This window comes from Equus caballus, chromosome 18, assembly GCF_041296265.1.
Source record: "Equus caballus isolate H_3958 breed thoroughbred chromosome 18, TB-T2T, whole genome shotgun sequence".
Classification (NCBI taxonomy): domain Eukaryota; kingdom Metazoa; phylum Chordata; class Mammalia; order Perissodactyla; family Equidae; genus Equus; species Equus caballus.
In genome coordinates, this window is record NC_091701.1 from 50,250,377 (window position 1) to 50,272,688 (window position 22,312).

The following is a 22,312-nucleotide window of genomic DNA, read 5'->3' on the forward strand; positions in this document are numbered from 1 at the left end:
AAGTAAACATCGTATATATTTAGGTTGTACAATGCGATGTTTTTTGATTTTAGTTTTCATATGATTTATTATTTAATTGCTTTTGCATTATTTATTCTAATACTTATAAAAGCGACTGTATAAGACTTAAATGTAGAATATATTGTATGTTGTATAAAGTCCCAATTTTTGCTAGTGTATGAACTTAATGTCTGTTATTTGCTCAAGCTTAACTCAAATCTAATTTAAGTTGAACGTCAGAACTTAAATTGATGGTGTTTTATAAGATCTTAGATCAAATATCTTATTTTTTTCATCTTCTAGTAGAACTTTTATGGTATTATTAAACAAAAATTGTATCTTTTGTCTAGGGACTCCTCATAAGTCAGTATTTTCCTTTTCCCGTTCATTGCTCTCTATTACCTCTTAAATATCTCATTTTGAAAGTGTCCCCTTTTTCGTTCATAGTATTTTACAGAAAGAGTGAGAAAATACTAATTAAACAAATGATGGAGAACTTTCATTTTTATCATTCTAAAAATACCACACTTTTGGATTAATATTCTCACAACTTCTTGGTGAAAGTGAAGGTTAGTTTAGTCAGGAAAAGATTTATAAATTTTGTCTAGATCAAGTTGAATAATGCCTAACAGATAATTACGGGGACACACACACACACGCACACACACACACACACAGAAACACACACACATGCAGAGTTGGGGGAGGGGGAGAAGATTATTCTTTCCACAACAATGAAAGCAGAAAATATTACTGGCCAAATTTATACTGAGAAATCAAATAAAACTGTAGTGGAACAATGCCATTCAACACTTACATATTCAAACAAATTTTTAAAGTATTGAGGTGAAATGACCAGTGTCCGATCAAAATAAAAGTTATGTCTGGGATATTTTCCACAGTGAAAAATGAGCAAAATTAATTCACATAGCAACATTCTATGGTATTTTAATAATACCTTACATTTGTAGTTTTAAAGTTGGTAAAATACATTCACATAAATTATTTAATCTTTAGAATGACCATGTGAAATAGATGTTATCCCTTTTTCATAGAAAAGGAAACTGAAGTTCAGAGTGATTACCTTGCCAAGTCATTCAGCTGGAAAATGTCAGAGCTTGCACTTGAACCCAGCTCTTCTGACTCTAAATTCAGTTGTGTAAGACATGTCTCTTGCCCTCAAGGGTCTCAAAGGATGCAGAACCTTTAAGAACTTTCACCCATAGGCTTAGTCAAGGACATCCTCCTGCACACTGTGGCATTGAGATCTTTCCAGGCTCTGCCATGCAAACCCTGCTGTTATCTTGTATGTTTTCTTTTGCCAACCTTTCACTGTGAATCTTAATTTTGTTTTGGGCCATCTCTTTAGCTATTTTCTCAAGTCCTGATTCCTTCTTCCTTCGATACCAGTTGGTTCTCCTTTATTTTTCACCAGTTTGCTGGCTGGCTCCCCTTTGCTCCTGGTGTGAGCCGTCAGCATCAGCTCCCACACACAGTTCTGTCCTGATTCCTGGGTCAGAGCGCTAGACTTCCTATTTATCCACCGGAATGTCAGGCATTAAGGACCTTGTGTTCAGCAGATAAGACCAGTTTGAGATAATTTATTGTAAGATAGAAAGTCTTAAGTTCTGAAAGGGGTATGAATAAAATTCTAGGAAATTTGGGGGTTTGGGATCACATCTAGCTGATAGAATCAGTGAAACTTTTGGTGGACATGGCATTCGAGCAAGACTTTGAAACATAGGTGAATTTAGACTTTTTTGTTACAAATTGTTATATACACTGATAAGTATCACCAACTTGATTAACAACAGTATAGGACAAAGCAGATGTAAAAATTAGAGGCATAACTTTTTATAAGAATAATATTTTATTAAGATTACTCAATTTCTTCATTCAAGTGATTTGAAAGTATATATGAAACTCCATAGATTTCAGTGAAGTTAATAGGCTTTCAACACTTTTTTGCCTTGATATTCTTAGTGCATTTCTCAATTAGAGATTATTGAGACCAGCGGCAGGGGCATGTTGGAGAAGAGGTGTCGTTTGATAAATTATTAGTTTTGGAGCATAAATTTTTTAAAATATTTATATTTAGGGAGAACAGCATCTTTCCATATCTTTGAGTTTGAGACTTTCTACTTATTACTGTAATTTGAGAAGCCACAGCTCGTGTCACAAATGGATTTCATGATTTTATAGAGAGACTAATTAAAAATTAAACTTTCTTCAGAGAAGTTAAGGCAAACCCTTGCTTTGACATTTTAATTTAGGGAGTCTTAACTTAATTGTGATGTGATTTATGCTCTTATCAGGAAATGATATATACAGTGAATAACTGCCCCTTTTGTTTGTTATTTATAGGAAGTAATCCAGCTTAGATGTGTGTGGGCAACTTAAAATAGTTTTATTTGCTCAAAGAATGGATTTTGGTAAATTCAAAGTTACAGAAAATTATTTTGATGTTAATTTCATCCTGCAGCAAGGCTGCATAAAGGTATTGTTGAATAAGACCACAAAATTGCTCTTAAGTAGACTGACCTCATTTTTAACAGTGGTAAAATTCTGTATCTATGGCTTACTGAAGCCTTTTTTCAGATTTAAAAATTATGAATTCTGCAAATAGATTGAATCACAACTTTTATTCTATTCTCTTTATTATCATATAAAAAGAGGAAAATTTGGCTATGAAATTATTATAACTTCAAAGTACGTAAATAAATATAAAAATGTGGAAATTGCCCCTTGACTCCATTTTTTATGAGTAGGCAGATGGTTTAGGGGCAAGCCTTTTAACCTCTGTACCTCATAATATGCAACCAGAGGATTGTTGTAATAATTCAATTTTACAATATTTGTTCAAGTCTTCATAGATTGTAAATCTTGACATCACTATTTCTACTACCTCAACACGACCATTGTCCAGTTGGGGATGTGTGAATAAGGAGACCAGAAACAAGATTAAAGTTCATTCTTAGCTCTTTTTTTTTTTTTAAAGCACTTAACACACATTCTATTGACCTGTTAAGAGATGAGGTTAGAAGGACAGAATGAGATTTATTCCTAAAGACTGATACAGCTTATTATCTATTGGGAACAAGGCACATTGTTAATTTGGGAAGGTCTGAGTTAGAGGGGTAAGGATGTGGCATGAAAATTTGAGCTAAGAGTAGTGGCTTTAACTATTCTTCAAAGTCTGGTCTGAAAGTCCTGTGCTTTGTGGCCCGGTAGCCAGGCCTTTTTGCATTTAAGATTTGCGTATTTCAGGAACTAAGTACCACAGATAATAATTTCCACTATTAGGGCATAGGGTCCTGAGATTTTTCTTGGCTTAGGCTAGGGCAGCTAGCTCCTTTCTTCTATAGTGGGGTTAGGCCCCCTCCCCTGCCCCTCAGTTTTAAATGAGGTGCTCAAATTAGGCCTACATTCATGGAGTGTCCCCTCTTGGTAAGGAAGAAAGTAGGAGTTTTAAGAACTGAACTTTTTCTTTACCCTTCCTAAGACTACCTAAATGAAGAAGCAAAATTGTGCCCCTCTCTACCCCATATTATTGTCTCATGCTATGTTGTAAAGGTGAAAGGAAAGGCTGCTAGTCATTTAACCCTTAAAATAGAAGGAGAGTAATTCCATTAATACTAATACTATAATATATGAGGTAACCAGAGACAGTGGCATAGTGTGCCCGGGAGTGGAGGCATAGAAACTCCAGGAGGCAAGAGAGGAACACAGTATGGAAAGTAGGAAAGTACTAAAGACAGCCTCTTCCTTCAGCATTTTTCCATTCTCAGATGGGGGAATAAAACCTCTCCTAAGTAAGCAAAGCTCTGCCACTTTACCCCCAAACTTATAGGTCCTTTATTGACTAGCAGCATAGAATACAGGCATACCTTGTTTTATTGTGCTTTGCTTTATTGCACTTCGCAGATACTGCGTTTTTTACAAATTGAAGCTTTGTGGCAACCCTGTTGAGCAAGTCTATTGGCGCCATTTTTCCAACAGCATTTGTTAAGAAATGTGTTTCATAAGGCTATAGCTGCCATAGATAGTGATTCCTTTGATGGATCTGGGCAAAGTAAATTGAAAACCTTCTGGAAAGGATTCACCATTCTAGATGCCATTGAGAACAACTGTGATTCATAGGGAGAGGCGAAAATATTAACATTAGCAGGAATTTGGAAGAAGTTGATTCTAGCCCTCATGGATGACTTTGAGGGATTTAAGACTTCAGTGGAGGAAGTAACTGCAGATGTGGTAGAAATACCAGGAGAACTAGAATCAGAAGTGGAGCCTGAAGATGTGACTGGATTGCTGCCATCTCATGATAAAACTTGAATGGATGAGGAATTGCTTCTTATGGATAAGCAAAGAAAGTGGTTTCCTGAGATAGAATTGACTCCTCGTGAAAATGTGAAGATTGTTGAAATGACAACAAAGGATTTAGAATATTACATAAACTTAGTTGATAAAGCAGTGGCTGGGTTTGAGCGGAGTGGCTCTGGTTTAGAAAAAAGTACTGTTGTGGGTAAAATGCTACCAAACAGCATCACATGCTACAGAGAAATCGTTTATGAAAGAAAGAGTTAATCGATGTGGCAAACTTCATTGTTGTCTTATTTTAAGACATTGCCACAGCCACCCCAACCTTCAGCACCCACCACCGTGATCAGTCAACATCAACATTGAGGCAAGACTCTCCACCAGCAAAAAGATTATGACTTGCTGAAGGCTCAGATGATGGTTAGCATTTTTTAGCAACAAAGTGTTCTTAAATTAAGGCATGTACACTATTCTTTTAGACATAGTGCTATTGCATACTTAATAGACTACAGTACAGTGTAAACATAACTTTTATGTGCACTGAGAAACCAAAAAAATTCATGTGACTTGCTTTATTGCAATGTTTGCTTTATTATGGTGGTCTAGAACCAAACCTGCAATGTCTCCTAGGTTTGCCTGTACATACCTGGAAGGAGCACTGGGTTGGAGTTAGAATATCTCAATACTGTTGGTGCCGACTACCTAACATATCTATCATGTTTAATGTAAGAATCAGATGGTATTAGACATATGAACTAAAGTATTTTATATGTTATTGTTAGTAAGTTTTTTCTTAACCCTTTAAAATTCCTACCATGACTGCCACTTTATTCCCTGCCCTGTCTTGCCTGGCGTAGTGAGGAATGGGATAGGGAAAGATAAGTCAGCTCCTGTCACACTATGGCTAGTGGAGGTTTTTTTCATTGACAGTTTTTAACTAGTGATAACTAGACTGATAGGACTAAAATCTTGAATGATCTGGAAATACAGGCCCAGTTAAGTTTACCTTAGGTAAATTTTAACAGTGATACAACTTAAGATGGAACCAATTTATAATATTTTTAGGATAACTCTTCTCTTATATATATATGTATGTATGTCTTAATGTCTAGTATGAGTTATCCTAAGAAAATAAGGTACCAGTTTTAGATTTCTTATATGTTTAGAAATAACTGACAGAGACACCGAATTTCTACTCTGGTGCTGAGCTCAAAGAACATCTGTTGCAAAAGCATTTTTGACAGATTTTAACATATGACAACATTGGGTTCAGTTTCCTTAAGTGGATATTCCTGAAGTCATAAAAATTGGCACAATAGCGTTTCATGTGTGTGTATGGTATTTATAGTCATACATGTAAAACTCTTGATTTTACGATAAAGTTGGAGTTATGTTTTTATTTTATGGATTCTTTTTTTGAAAATAGTCTTACTAATATTGATAAAGATAAAAGGGATTGTTAAATCTTACGTTTGTTCCACCTGAGGGTTCTTATAATTAAACCTTACGCTTTTTTGAGGACAAACCAGTCGATGTTTTCTGTTTTAGTGATATGTCTGTCTTGTGATTAAGCACATTATAATACCTTAGACTTGTCACAGTTGTAAAGAATTTGATTAGGTATTGTAGAAAATACAATTCTTTGTCCCAGGTGAGTTGTCACAGCAACCAGCATGGGGAAGAAGATAGTGGGAGCAAGCAGGTCAAGCTATACTTTAATAGTTAGAGTTAAGAGGTCAGTCTCTTTTGAGGCAGTGAAATTAGGGCTGATTAATTGACCTACTTCTTAGTACTGAGCCAGTATGTGATTATGACAGAAAAGGAAGAGTGTAAATCTATGATGAAGTTTATGCAGAGATTTATGATTTTTTTTTTACAAGATTGTTGATTTATTCATATTATATTCAGCCTACTTAAAAAAAATCCTATTATATATCAACCATTTTGCTAGCCTAGGAAATACAAAGAGGAAAAGACAATTGTCTCCTTCAGGGAGCTCTCACCATCTGATAGGAGAGGAAAGCATATGAAAAATAATTACAAGACTGTTTAAGAAGTGCTAAAATAGAATTAACTCGAGGTATAGAGAATGCTTAAAGCCAAAGATGATCAGATCTGTCTCAGGTATGATATTAGAGAAAACGTGATAGAGGAGCACGTGAACTGGCTCTTGAAAGATCAGTCAAGTTTGCCTGGAGAACAAGAAGGCACTGTTCTAGGCTGAGAGAACAGCTTGCAAAGACAGAGTGAGACACTGTGACACATTGGGAAATACTTGGGAAGGGAAGGGAAGAAAGAAGATGAAGAAATAAACCTGAAAAAGAAATACTGGTTAGCTCATGAAGGGCTTTCTATGCCTGTTTCTTCAGTGGTTCACCAACCAATTATGAGATAATGTGAATAGATTTATTGTTTATTGGGGCTGGAAGGGGGTGGAACAAAAGACAGAAAGCTGAATGAGCACTCTGTTGAGTAATCCAGTTGAGAAATGATGTAGCAATGGAGTGGAGCCTAAGAGGATGGATCATAGGAGGCAGAACCAATAGAGTTTGTAATCAATTGGCTATGGAGGGCAAGGACGTGGGAGGTGACGCCCAAATTTTTCCTTGGATGTTTGCGTGGGCAGTAGTGTCATTCACTCAAATAGGGATTATAAGAGGAAATGAACATTGGGGCTGGGCTGGGCTGTATCATCAGTTTAGTTTTGGATATATTGATTTTTTGATGCCTCTGGAACATGTGAAGTGCTAGAGAAATTTGTGGATTGTAAACTTATGGGGAGGAGTGAAAGTTGAGCTTAGGTGAAGTAGTGTGTGAGGGAAAGAGGCCTAAGAAGGGATCTCTTTTCCTTTCTTATGGAGAATGTCTTTTTTTAGGGTTCAGTAGAGGAGGAAGAGCATGTAAACGTAACTGAGAAGAACTGGGGGAGAACCAGGGAAGAATGGTACCAAAAGTTCAGGGGAGGAGAGAGAAGAGAGTTAAAAATGTATGTCACTATTTTTTGCAGTGGTAGTTTTATGTGGAGACCTGATGTTTCTAATGTAATCATCATCTCTAATTTTAGTCATAAAATCTCAAGTTTGTAAATATTAAATTTAGTGTTTAGAATTTACTTTTAGCAACCATGTATGTATATGCATCTATGTAAGCACACCTATCTGCACACTACAGATGTATGCTATTACTCTAACTACCATCACTATATAACAGCCTGGTAAGGTAGTATTATCCCCATTTCACAGATGATAGACTAATTTGTCCAAGGAACATGGACAGTACAGAGCTTGGATTCAACTCCAGGACTTCCTGGCTCCTACTAGACAGTGGTGCCTCCTCTACATATGTTGAAATCACAGCACACCTATAAGTTAATTTAATAATGCTTCTCATTTCCAAACCCTTTTATAACTGTAGACCTAACTTTAGAACCTTAAAATGTGTCATTCCAGAAAAGGAGTTATCTGTTCTTTTTGCTGTTGTTTTTCAGAACTTTAGTAATATGCTTTCTTGACATAGCTGTATTTCAGCTTTTTAAATACCATGCACACAGTTAGTGTTTAATAAATTCTTCCATTATTTTTTAGTTTTTACCTTTTGGTTATGATCATAGGTTCCCCTTACCCTACATCTACTACTGTCAACAGTTGTTTAGTATAAGAGATATTTTTGCTGCTAAATGAATATTAGAGTTTATTGTTACTGATAGGTCTGAGACCAAATTGTGAAAACACACAGTGAATTGTGTAAACATAGTAAAAGGGGGCTGGCCCCGTGGCCGAGTGGTTAAGTTCGCGCGCTCCGCTGCAGGCGGCCCAGTGTTTCGTCGGTTCGAATCCTGGGAGCGGACATGGCACTGCTCATCAAACCACGCTGAGGCAGCGTCCCACATGCCACAACTAGAAGGACCCACAGCTAAGAATATACAACTATGTACTGGGGGGCTTTGGGGAGAAAAAGGAAAAAAATAAAATCTTAAAAAAAAAATAGTAAAAGGTATTGATTGTTTTTTGAGCAATTCTCTGTTTCCTACTGAAGTTATCTGCAAGGATTGTTTTTGAAAGGTAGATATACCTCATTAGATATATTATTCTTAAGTTCTAGTAAAGCCAATATCAAAGACTCTTGTTATATATTTTATTAATAGCTTTAGAAAATGCCTCAGGGTTATAATCTCAATTTTTCATAGGAATGAAAAGTCGAGAGAGTGAGTGAGTGTGTGTGTGTGTGTGTGTGTGTAGAGTGACCTGGCAAGGTGTACATCCTTTCTCTGGGCCTGTTTCTTCATCTACAGAATGAGGAAATAAAGGAAGATGAAAAAGATTCCTTCTAACGTTTGTATTTCTTGAATTATGGCAGAGGCTAGGAAAATAGGCAAATTGCAACATTATTTCTCTCCTGGCCTGGTTAAGTTATTAAAAGCTCAACTTCTGTGCCTTTGATTAAATCAGATAAACTTTAAGAGAATTGACTTTCATCTTGAAAGGAATTATTGAAAAGAGCTGTTTGATTCACTTAACACATGTAAAAAGAATTCGAAACTCCCCACCTTGCAATTTGAGTTAATCTTAATATTTTTCTGCTGGGAGAATTTAGTTTTTTAACATTTTTATGGTTTTAGGCACTTTTAAAAAATTGCAAATTATGTACTTGGAAAAAACAATCTCTTATGTGTAGTTGAGTTGAAATGAAATAAAAATGACTGATATATCTTTCATCACATTATTTCTTTGCTCAAAATGTCCTGTGCTCTCAGTGTTATTAATGGAACTAGGTTACTGGAAAAACTGGAAATTCAGGAAACTTAGTTGTCTCAAAACTTGGGATAATAATATTTCTACCTGGTAGAATTTTTGTGAAAATTGAGATAATCTATGTAAAGTGATTATTAACATAGTGCTTGACATGTAATAAATACTCAGCTAGCGTTAGCTACTAATAGGATGAAGAAATTTTAAGAGAGGATTTAGACTATACATTGACTTATAAACAGGAGGTGAGGCAGGGTAAGATATTTAGATTCTTCTGTTTGTTATAGAGAGATCAGACTGCAACTTGACAGAAATGGATGTGCAGAGCATTGGGATTCAGCTCCCCTGCTCACCTCCATTTCCTCTACCCTGCCCCACAGAGTGGAGCAGTTATCTTGTTCATCTTATAACTCTCATGTCTGAGACTAGCTTCCCAAAACAACTGCAACTACTGCTACTACACAAACACACACACACAAGATAATGATGGATCTTAAGTTAATCTAAAATATAGTTGATTGCTAAGTCAGTTCCTCAGAGACAAAATCTTGTTTAGTTTTGATTAATTTAGAGAATAAATGACAACATATGTTTGTGTCATTTGGCTAACTTATCTTTCTGGTTTTAAGGATTAATTTCCACTTTGTAGTGTATAATATGTTAAATTATAATGTTGTACACCTGAAACTTATGTAATAATAAAAGGAATTTCAATCGTATGTCAAGAAGTGTTATCTGACTTTCCAGAAAGTAAGTTTTGAGTCACAACTATTTTTGAGTATTTGTGACAGAATAATTTAATCCAGTCCTTGTCGTTTATACCAAAAAAAGGACCTGTGATATGAAAGCAAAAGTTAAGATTGTTTTCTGAATAATTTTAAACAAAAATTTTTCTTTTAAATGTCATGAGCAGAATTTTGTCGAAAGCTAAGATTGGTAGATTATTGTTATGGTTTATATAGAGGAAATGAAAACAGCTAGAATAGTCCTTCTAAATAATACTCTGATTTCATTGGGTTTTTCGCATGTTGATTCAAAAGACAGTGATGTCACAACTCAATCTAAAGAGGCTTTAGAGGAAAATATTAGGTGAAGAGAGAATTTCACTTAACAGTGATTTTATATGGATGTTATCATCCATATTACCCAGGGTCAGATATAGTCAATTTTGGTAGGAGACCACGATAGTGAAAAGTACAGGTTGGCAAAGCTGAAGCATAAAGCTGAGGAAAAGTACATCTGTGACAGGAGATGAAGAAAATGAGCCATTCCTGTATTAAGATTGAGCATAATGACAGTCCAGAATCTGTTAGAAATTATTTGGATTTATGTTTCCGAGTTTACTTTAAAAGACAGCATGAAGTAGTTGGTACTTAAACTTGGTGAATTATAATGATAAGGATAGGAAACATTTCCTTATGAATTAACTAGAAATTTTGTATGAATTTTGTTCTGGAAGAATTGTGTGAACTTTCTAATTACCTTTTCTTCCATCTGTTTAGATCAGCTGTTCCATGTGTTAGCCTTGCACATGCGGCTTTATAGCATTGATTCTGAGTATAATCCCTGGAGAAAGCTCACACAGTTAGTAGAAGAGGTGAATTCACAGTAAGTATTATTGAAAGATTAAAGTCAATTAAAACTGTTTTTGAAAAATAGTTGAGTAAAAAGTAGGATTGGAATTCTTTATGAATATGGGAATTTTCCTTATGAAATGCAGAAAAAAGATAAAAACTGAAAACAGTTTACCATCATACTCTTTGTAAAAATTGAATAAAAGTTCCAACCAAGTCAGAAAATCTTTTAAAGAATCCCTTTGGTTTTTATGCAGATAAAACATTCAAATAGAGGCACGTAATGCCTGGTTGTCCCTCTTGTTATGTCAGGAGTAATTAGTGGGTTCCGGTGGCCTTAGTTTGATCCCCCCCTTGTGGAGTTCACCATCGGCCTTTCACCCGATGGTGTTAGCAACCCTTGATGTTTCTAACTGATATCCTAGTAACTTCCAGGTGACCAATAAGTTGTGGTTGTTTATTTGTTGTATAGTCTCATGGATTTTTATATATTTGATGTATTTCACTCCATTTCAGGCATTCTTCCTTTCAATGCAAATTGCTCCCTTGTAGGTCAGTGAGAATCTGTTTTTAGGTTGGCTGTTGTACTTTGATATGATCCAAGTAGTCTTTGATAGTATCCTTAGTTTCTGGCACAATTAGTTGACCCAGGTTTATTTTGTGTATTTTGTACTCTATACCTGGAATTAGCCATTTCTCCATGTAGTTCCTTTTAATGGGAAATGGTATTTAGAGATCACAATCTGGATACTTATGGATATACAAAGCTACTACTGGGTTATCGTTGCTCCTAAGCCATTCCAGTGGACAGAGTTAGGAAATGAAAAAGATCTTGAGTACTTACTGGTATTTGTAATTCAAACATAAGATTGCAAGATTATGTTTTATTTCTTAGTTTTTATATTATTTGCATCTTTTTTCTCTTATTCTGAAAACCTTGGTTTCTAATGATATTAACATCATTACTATTTGCATAACCTACAGTATAACTACAATTATTTTTAAAAAAACAATATTACTACTAACCATAAATTCTTTTTTGTCCTTAGAATATATACCACTAGAGTTATACGGTCAAAATACTATGTTTTTAAGTCATTCGAAGTAACTTTTTCCTTGTGTGGTTATGCTATTGCTTGATTTATGGTTAGGCTCATTTGTTTGAGTTCTATTATTTTTTCCATATTTAAAGACTGCCATTTTTCCCTTGATTTATTTACTTTTATTATATAAAACATATTTTCCCAAAGTAAAAACTATGTAATGAAATAAATTCAGAGACATCTATCTTCCAATCCTGCGCATTTGCGTTTGTATTTGTGAACTCTAATTTGTTGCCCGTTTCTAAAAATTGGGTTGTTGGTCTTTTTTCTCTTCATTTTAAAGATGTGTTCATAGATTATAGATATTAGCCCTTTGTGTTATAAGTTGCAAATATATTTCACCAAATTGTCAAATGTCTTTTTACTTTATGATATTTTTTGCCATGTAATAGTTTTTTTTTAATGTAGTTATTTATTAATCTTGTCATTTAGTAATTCTGGATTTTGACTCAGGCCTTTTCCTGCTCCCTGGTTATCAAAAAGTTCACCCAGATTTTCTTCTAATTATTTCTTTATTTTTTTAAATTGAGATATAATTGACATATTAGTTTCAGGTGTACAGTATAATGATCGGACATTTGTATATATTGTGGAATGATTACCACAGTAAGTCTAAGTTAACATCCATCACCACATGCAGTCATAAATTTTTTTTCTTGTGATGAGAACTTTTAAGACCTACTACTCTCTTAACAACTTTCAAATATCAATACTATATTATTAACTGTAGTCACCATGCTGTACGTTACATCCTCAGGACTAATTTGTTTTATGACTGGAAATTTGGAGCTTTTGACCACCTTCACTCGTTTTGCCCATGCCCCACCCCCTGCCTCTGGCAACCACCAATCTGTTCTTTGTATCTCTGAGTTCCTTTCTCTTTTTGAAGATTCACATATAAGTGAGATCATATGGTATTTATCTTTCTCTGTCTATTTCACTTAGGATAAATGCTCTCAAGCTCCATCCATCTTGTCACAAATGGCAAGATTTCCTCCTTTTTAATGAATATATATATATACATATTCTCACAGTGTATATGTATCTCTCTTACATTTTCTTTATTCATTCATCCATTGATGGACACTTAGGTTGGTTCCATGTCTTGGCAACTATTGTAAATAATGCTACAATGAACATGAGGGTGCATATATCTTTTCAAGTTAATGTTTTTGTTTTCTTCGTATAAATATCCAGAAGTCCAAACACTTGTTGTTTCTTTTCTTTTTGATAATAGCTGTTCTGACAGGTGTGAGGTGATACCTCGTGGTTTTGATTTGCATTTCCCTGATGATAGTGATGTTGAGCACCTTTTTTTCATGTACCTCTTGGCCATCTGTGTGTCTTTTTTGGAAAAATGTCTTTTTGGATCCTCTGCCCATTTTTTTAATTGAATTATTTCGGGTTTTTTTTTTTTAAGATTTTTTTTTCCTTTTTCTCCCCCAAAGCTCCCCGGTACATAGTTGTTATGTTCTTAGTTGTGGGTCCTTCTAGTTGTGGCATGTGGGATACTGCCTCAGCATGGCTTGACGAGCGGTGTCATGTCCACACCTGGGATTCAAATCGGCGAAACCCTGGGCCGCCGCAGCGGAGCACGCAAACTTAACCACTCAGCCATGGGGCCGACCCCTGGATTATTTGTTCTTTTGCTGTTGAGTCGTATGGGTTCTTTATATACCCCTTATTAGATATATGATTCTTCTAATATTTCTCTTGCTTCAGTTTTTATATTTAGATCTCTATTTGAAATTTATCATATGTGGTGTAAAAATGGGTCCAATTTTATTCTTTTCATATAGCTGTCAAATGTCCTGCTGCTTTGCCTTCCCTACAATAGTAAATTAAAACAGACCTACAAAAACAAAAGAAAGGTGAGAAAGCACTCTGTTTACTGATATGGGAATATCTCCACCAAGATACAATGTTAAGAGAAAAATAAATCCGGGAGTAGAAAACATGTACTTTATGCCACCACTTGTGTAGTCAAGGCAGAGGGATGAGAAAATAAATTTGTATTTGCTTGTTAAAACAAAACAAACCAGACCCACACATATCTGGACATTGTATTTATAGCACAGATGGCACTTAGGAGCAGTGGGGGAAGCATAGTCTTTATAATAAATGGTGCTGGGTTAACTGGATATTTATATGAGAAATAATTAATATTGACCCCTACCTCATGCAGAATCTATTCAGATTTTGCCAGTTCTTTTAGTAATGTCCTGGGAAATGCAAATGCAATGCAAAGACAACTCAAGATCTTGATTGCATTTTGTTATAATTTCTCTTTTTTTTCCTGTAATCTGAAATTGTTCCTGACTTGTTTTCTTTTTTCTATTTCATGACATTAACGTTTTGTTTTGAAGAACTCTGGCCAATTATTTTGTAGAATCCCTCAGTTTATTTTTGTCTGATATTTCCTTGTTGTTAGATTCAAGTTACACTTTTGGCAGATATACCACAGAAATGATATTGTGTTCTTTTTAGTGCATCGTATCAAGAGGCTCGCGCTTTTCATTTGTCTCATTACTGATGATAATAACTCTGATCATTTGGCTATAGTGGTATCTGTCAGGTTTTTCCACTGCAAAGTTACTATTTTACCCTTTGTAATTAGTAAGTATCTTGTGGGAAGATACTTTGAGGTTATGAATATATCCTGCTACTTCTCAAAACCCCCCCCCCCCAAAAAAACAGAATAAAACTGTATTTGTGGGATTTTTGTGTTTATAAACAAAATTAACAAGGTCTGAGTATTTTGCATGTTTATATTAAGGAAAATCAGTTTTCGTGATATTAGCTAGTAATTTTCTTTCCTACCTAGACTTGCATATTCAAAGACAAGAATGGTATGCAAATAAGGTATTAAAATGCTTAACTCTCTAATTTTAAAGATGTTTCTTAAGTGTAGTATTGGTGAATTAAGTTTAGAGAACAGACATAGGTACTATGCTTTCCATGATACTGATTGCTGAGTTGTATTCTTTTCATGCCCTAAGATTTAATACCCATTAGGATAGGAGTAAATGCTGTGACACTTATCCAGTGCTTACTTGATGCTAGGCATTTTTGTGCTTTGCATATATAATCTCACTTAATCATCACTATAGCTGTATGCACTAGATACCATTGTTATCCCAATTTTTACATATGAGGAACTTGAGGCTTAGGAAAATTAATTAACATGTTCTTTTTAAAATATAGTTATTTTTATTGTAGTAACATTGGTTTCTAACATAAGATAAACTTTGGGTGTACATCATATGTCGATTTCTGTGTAGATTACATTGACATGTTCTTTTTTTCTTTTTGGTGAGGAAAATTGGCCCTGAACTAACATCTGTTGCCAATCTCCCTCTTTTTGCTTGAGGAAGATTATCCCTGAGCTAACATCTGTGCCAGCCTTCCTCTCTTTTTTGTATTTGGGATGCCACCACAGCCTGTCTTGATAGGCAGTGTATAAGTCCACACCCAGGATCCGAACCTGTGAACCCCAGACCACCGGAGTAGAGCATGTGCCTAACCACTATGCCACTGGGCCAGCCCCCGACATTGACATGTTCTTTAAGGGCACAAAGCTGTTATGGAATAGAGCTGGCATTTGAACCCAAATCTTTCTGGTTCCAGAGGCTAAGTTCTTAAATATTACTCTATGCTTCTTTTCCTAGTACTGAGAGCTCTGAGGAATTTCTGGAAAATCTGATTGATTTCCCTCCCCAGTATTTGCTCTCGTTTTTATGATTCATTAGTTCACTAACTTATAATATTAGAGTTGATTATAGTATGTCATCTTTGTTTCATGTCTGTATATTAGATTTTTTTGTGTGTGTGTGTGTAAGATTAGCCCTGAGCTAACATCTGCTGCCAATCCTCCTCTTTTTGCTGAGGCAGACTGGCCCTGAGCTAACATGCGTGCCCATCTTCCTCTACTTTATATTTGGGACACCTACCACAGCATGGCTTGCCAAGCGGTGCCATGTCCGCACTGGGATCTGAACCGACGAACCCTAGACCACCCAAGCGGAACATGCAAACTTAACCGCTGCACCACCGGGCCGGCCCCAGATTTTTTTTAATTAAACTAGTTTTTATGTTTTCTCACTTTTACTTTAATACTTTTCCAACATAAAATTTTATGTCTAATGGTATAGGTTTCTCATAATATACTTTTTTCTATAAGCGTCATGAAAATTGCTTCCTTATTTCCTTTTAGTTTCATTGTTTTGACGATTACTTTGCTTTAAAAAAAAAGGGGAGGGGAAATTAGGCCTGTGAACTCTAACCCACCCATTTCCTCTTATCCACAGAGTAATAGTAGTGTATGGGTTTTATAATCTGGATTTTAGAGATTATCTAAAAACTTTAGGAGATAGAAACAATTACATATTTAAAAATATTAAGCATTTAAAGGATCGTTATCAAAATAATGGTATTAAACCCCACAGTCAAAATCTGTGGTTCTCTTTTCTACAGTGGGGTGCATCCTTTCATTCCTTTATTCATTCTGATTATGTGCCTACTGTGTACCAGGAAAGATCCATTTCTATGTCCTCAGAATGGTTGTTTTTATCTTGGTAGCTAACAAGCTCCAGATTATTGTTTTTGTAAATTTTTTTCTGCTTATAAAAATTTTATTTATTGTGCAATGTTTAGAATGTACCAAAATATTGAGGAAGAAAATGAAATAATCTAAAATCTTATAATCTATGTGTTATATATAGTTTTTACAATTTAATGAACTAATGAGCCATAAAAGTGAGAGCAAATATGGGGAGAAAAATCAATCATATTTTCCGGAAATTCCTCTAATGCTGTTAACATTTTGAGATGTTTCTTTCCAGTCTCTTTTTTTTTCTGTATATATATTATGAACTTTTAAGTATTATTTGAATCAGTTTTAGAATCTGCTTTTTAATGTTAACACATAACCAAATTCTGACATCATTAAAAATTCTTTACATGCCTAATTTATTTATTCATTCCTGTTGTTAATCATTTAAGTGGTTTCTCCTTTCCCACCATATCAGATGATGCATTAAGCAGTTCTTGACATGTCAGATATAATCCTAGAACTATAGAATAACATGAAAGCATATAAATAGTTTACATTTTCAGTCATTTATTTGATAAATATTCACTGAATCTCAGGCACTGTGTTACATAGTGCAACGTGGCTTTTCGGAAAGATTGTACCTATATAAACTTTCACTGGCAGTGTAAGAATGTCCCCATTTCTGTCAGTCTTAAGTATTATCACTTAAAAACATTTTGGGGGGGCTGATTTGATAGATTAAAAAATGGGGGCTGGCCGAGTGGTTAAGTTCGCGCGTTCCCCTTCAACGACCCAGGGTTTCGCTGGTTCAGATCCTGGGGGTGGACATGGCACCGCTCCTCAGGCCATGATGAGGTGGCGTCCCACGTGCCGCAACTATAAGGACCCACAACTAAAATATACTACTATATACTGGGAGGATTTGGGGAGAAAAAGCAGAAGAAAAAAAAAGATTGGCAACAATTGTTAGCTCAGGTGCCAATCTTAAGGAAAAAAAAAATGGGATCTCAAAGTAATAGAAATGTATTAAATTATAGGTGAAGTTAACTTCATATAAATATTTCATATTTATTAGCTATTTCTTCAGACTCTGTGAATTATATATTCAATACATCTGTCCATTTTTCTATTGGCCTCTTATTTTTAAAAAATTATCTGAACGGTTCTTTATGACTTAAAATATTTAACCTTATTTTGTCATAGATGTTGAAACTTTTTTTCCAAAATATGTTTGCCTTTTAATTTTATAATTACTTTTCTTGACATATTAAAGTTTTAAATTTTCACGTAGCCAAACCAGTCAGACCTTATATTTCTTATTTTTTTCAATTACTTTCATACTTAAAGTGCCTGCCTCTCCCATCCAAGATCTCATGTTTACTTTTATAACCAGTAATACAATGTGTTTCCTGTCTTAGGATTTGCAGTATCTACGTGTATATTCTTCATAGGGTTTTCTTACGGGATAATTTTTTAAAAATATACAGTCTATTGGAATTTATTTTTATCAGTAATATTGGGTGAAGATTTAAAATTTATTTTCAAATAACTAATTTTTTTGCCCATTTTACATCCCATTTATTATATACTAAGTGTTTGTATATTGTGGTCCTGATTAGGAACTTCCCCTTTGTTCTATTGACCTTGAAGCCTATTTCTGTGACAATACCATCCAGTTTACTTACTGTGGAGGTATGTGTATATCTGGTTGGATTAAGTTCCTCTCATTTCTCCCCTTCGCCTCCCAGTTTTTCTTTACTGTTCTCACCTATTTATTCTTCCAGATGAACTTTAGAACCATTTTCTAAACCCTTCCCTTCATTTGTGATTTGATTGGAATTATTTTAAACTCATAAATTAACCTGGGAAAAATAGTTATCTTTATAATAGACAGTTTCCTCAACTAGGAACATTCTCTATTCTTTTAATTCATTTTTGTATCGTTCTAATTTTGAAATGTTTATTAAGTATACATTCTTAATTGCGTTTAATATAAAAGTTGCTAAGTTTTTAACAAGGTATATATGAATAATCATAATAGAGGGTATAATCTTCTTAGGTAGAGAGTTTTCCATGCATGTGGAAATTTAGACTGATTTTAAACAATATTTGAAGGTCACTGATAATAATAAGCAAAAAAATAATTCACCTCTAATTTTGAGAAAGGTTGCTTTTATTACAAAAACATTTGTTGACATAATGTAATAAAATAAATGAGAATCTAAAATTCTGTTAGCCCTTTAAGTTTTTAAGTTGCAATATCCTTCTTTTAACAAACTATATTTAAGTTACTCATTTGGGAATGCTTTTTCTTTTCTATACCTAAAAGTTCTGTAATTTGTTGGTCTTTATATTATGCTGCAAGAAGTTCTTAAGCCTACTGATTTTTGTGCAGTAAAGTGGTTCTTTGTGTAGAGGTGAGATTGGGAGAGTTTAAATGGATCCATGAAGTTCCCTCTAATTCTGAGTGTTTTAATCAGCTGTTAGATTTAATGCAGCATTTTGATAATCCAAAGTCATTTTTATTCTGAGTAGTTTTTAAAGGACCTGTTTCTTACCACTTTCTTTTTTATTAATAGGTCAGCAAGGATTTTTCAGTGTTACTTTCCTTTTGCTCTTTGTTCCCTTTTGTTTGGGTCTGGTTTCACCCTTTTTCCGTACTTCCTTTTTGCGTCATTTAATTCATTTCATTAAAGGACTGTGATAAAACCACAGACATACAAAAATATATAGGACCTTTTGGCCCTAATGTCAATCAGTTTGTAATTTACTCTGTTTCATTTTATCTGTCTCTTTATGCTCTGCAGCCTTCGCTGTCTAGTCTTTGTCTCTTTTGCCACCTGTTTCTTCATCCATCCATTCATTTTTCATTTATTTGTTTACTCAGCTAGTTTTTATTAACTATTTTAATCCAGAAATTGGGGAAATAATGGTAAACAAGATACAGTTCCCGTGGAAGCCTCTTTTCAGGGCACTAACAGTGTAGAGGATGAATTACAGGGACGTAAACTTAGAGGAGATTGAATAGTTAGAAGACAGTGACCATAGGGATGGCAAAGAGGGAATAAAGGCAGAGTTGTTAGGACTTACTGCCAATTAAATGTGGGGTCAGTAAGAATATAGGGTTTGGGATGCTTATTTATTCAGTATTCTTTCATCATGTGTGTATTATGTTTTGGGTATTTTGCTAAATGTTAGAGGATATAATAAACCACATCAAGTCTAAGACTATAGAAGAGAGAGCAGATTGGTCATGACTAGCATGGGAGTGTGTGTGTGTGGAGTAGAGTGGAATGATCATGAGTTGAGTTTCAGGCATGTTGAAGTTGAGCTGCCTGTCAATATGCAAGTGGAGATGGTGGATGTTCGGATAGAGGGTTCAAGCGAGTCATGGCTAGAAATGCAGCCTTGGGAGTCATCAATATATAGCTGGCAATTGAAGTCATGGGTTAGGGGGTTTTCAAAAAGAGTCATTAATATGAAAAGAGAGCGAGAATTGGAGGCTTTGGGTCAGCACTATTTCTAGGTGGTTAGAGGAAGAAGAACCTGTCAAGAAGACTAAAGTGGAGTAATCAGAGAGATAAAAGGGAACCTGAAAGAGTGTTTCACAAAAGCCAAGAGAATTTTCCAGACAAGACTGTTGAGCTGTATCCAAAGTTGAGGGTCAGTAAGATAAGGATTGAAAAATGCCCACTAAATTTTGTAATTAGGAAATCATTGTTGACCATGTGGGAAACCTTTATTGTGGGGATTTGAATAATAGGTGAGGAAATGGTAGCCTGCCTCTGATTTTCTTTTTCTTTTTGCAATTAACTTTGGGCTTGTAAAGAAGAGACGCTAGAGAGACAAGAAATAGTAGGATTCATAGCATTATTGGAGAATTAGTTTTTGAGAGGAGGACAAGGATATTTGTGGAGAATGGAGACGTTCAAAGAGCGGTCTTCCTCTGGCAGTTACAAACTTCACAGCAGCAGGGATTGGCTTACTCCCTGGTGTGTCCAGTGCCTGGCATATGGTATAGAAATAAGTAAATGTTGGTTGAGTGATGGAGCCTAATAAAAGAGAGGAGCAGTTTTTGTTCATCTCAAGTCTAGTCTGAAGTGTAGCTTCAGAATTTGTCCAATTCTGGAAACTTAAGATTTACATTTGTTCTCTGACCTTAAAAATTAAACCTATGGTAAAAAATTTAACCTTCTAAAGAAGTTTTAAAAATTCTTTAAGAATAAGATCTGCTTTATAAGTCTGTGTTTTTCATAGTACTGTACATTCCTAAGATTTATTACTTTGTCTTTTATAGTGTATTTTAAGTTCTGCTTTGGTTATTATTATCTTTTTTTGAGACTAAAATGTTGAAGATTTTATCTGAATTTTGTTAGTCATAAAGTTGAAACAAATTTTTGACAAGAGATATTAATCATGCCTTTTCAATGTAGTTTGTTTGACTTGTACCTGTTCTTTCTTTATAATGTGAACATTTACTTTTTAGTGCTAAGTTTGTGATTCCTATTTGCCACCTCATTTGTAGTGAAACTTATTGTTTTAACTTCCATTTAATGCTTCATTTGATTTCCGTAATCTAAGACATCAAAAGACTCATAACCGAGTTAATGTATCCCAATTATTTACTTTAGTAAGATCTAATAAATTTTCTATGTAATTTTTTTCATCTTAGGCAGAGTCAAGGAAATATATGAGTCTAAAAGATTATATTTTTAGACCAAATATGGTCTCTAACTTTTTCTTTTGAGATTTCTCAGTTGCTTATGAAAGTTTGATTTCTGTTCCATAGACACATATGTGAAGTATAAAATGAACTAGAAAGAAGAGATTACATTAGTGTCTAAAGTGATTATGCATTTTCTTTCAGGCTGGGAAATGAAGAACAGCAGCCTGAGGTTCCGATTCTTTATCATGATGTTACATCCCTTTTGCTCATCCAGATCTTAATGATGCCACAACCCTTACGCAAAGGTATGTCTTTATAATTCAGATTCTTAGATTATATAGTTTATATAATGAACATTCTCAAAACTGTGCAGACAAATACAGCATTCAGTGTGATGGAACTCTTTTGAGGTAAATAACAATTTTTCTATTATTAGATAGTAATCATATATATCTAAAGAAGATGACAGTGAAATAAAGGGTTTCTTTTTCTTTCTTGTGAGTCTATTCTTTTCAGCTTTTTACTCAATAATAAGGTAAAGACATGGGAAATCATTCGTAAAACCATTGTTTTTTAAAAAAGTGATAATATAAAAATGTGAAAAATAGATCAAACTGTCAGCTTTAATGCCTCCACTCTCTACTTGCATATATATTTTGATATAGTAGTATCATGAAGTTATTAAAATGTGATGTCTCATCATTTTAAATTAGTGTTAATATCATACTACTATGATATTAATAGCATTAATATTATATTAGCAACATTTTAATTATTGCTTCGTAGTCTGTAGTTTTCATTTGAAGATATATAAAATATTCTATCAAATAACCATTCTCCTTTGGTGGAAAGCTAGATTTCTCTTTTGTTTTGTTTTGATTTTGTATTATTAGTTATAATGGAAAGAACACCTGTGGCTGTCTAGAAAGGCCCCATCTCACTTGTGAAGATATTCCTTGTGTGTACTTCCACTTGATCTTTTGATAAAACCTTTTACCTAAGGGTCTTTTAAATATAGTCAGATTGATATTTCATGCAAATTTGGATACTTTATAAAGAGTTAAATAATGTCATTAATAAACAAGCACAATATTTTATTTATACTAGCACTGTGAATTTTGGATTAATGTTTTTAATTATAAAATTCTTGTAACATAAAATTCGCCATTTTAACAATTTTAAAGTGTACAATTCAGTACATTCGCTATGTTGTGCAACTATCACCATTATCTAGCTCCAGAATATTTTCGTCAGCCCAAAAAGAAACTTTGTATCCATTAAGCAATCACTCTTCATTCCTTTCTTACCCCAACCCCTGGAAACCACTAATCTGCTTTCTGTCTCTATGGATT

The 22,312-nt window shown here is 34.4% G+C and overlaps 1 protein-coding gene across 7 annotated transcripts in view; it reads left to right on the forward strand.

The window, feature by feature from the left end:
• UBR3 (ubiquitin protein ligase E3 component n-recognin 3) overlaps positions 1-22,312 on the forward strand; it is a 222,596-nt gene that overhangs the window by 164,710 nt on the left and 35,574 nt on the right. For all 7 annotated transcript variants that reach the window (XM_023623102.2, XM_023623103.2, XM_023623105.2 and 4 more), the window contains 2 exons: positions 10,568-10,673; positions 21,162-21,265. In XM_023623102.2, the coding sequence (XP_023478870.1) occupies positions 10,568-10,673; positions 21,162-21,265 (210 nt within the window). The remainder of the gene's footprint in view (positions 1-10,567; positions 10,674-21,161; positions 21,266-22,312) is intronic.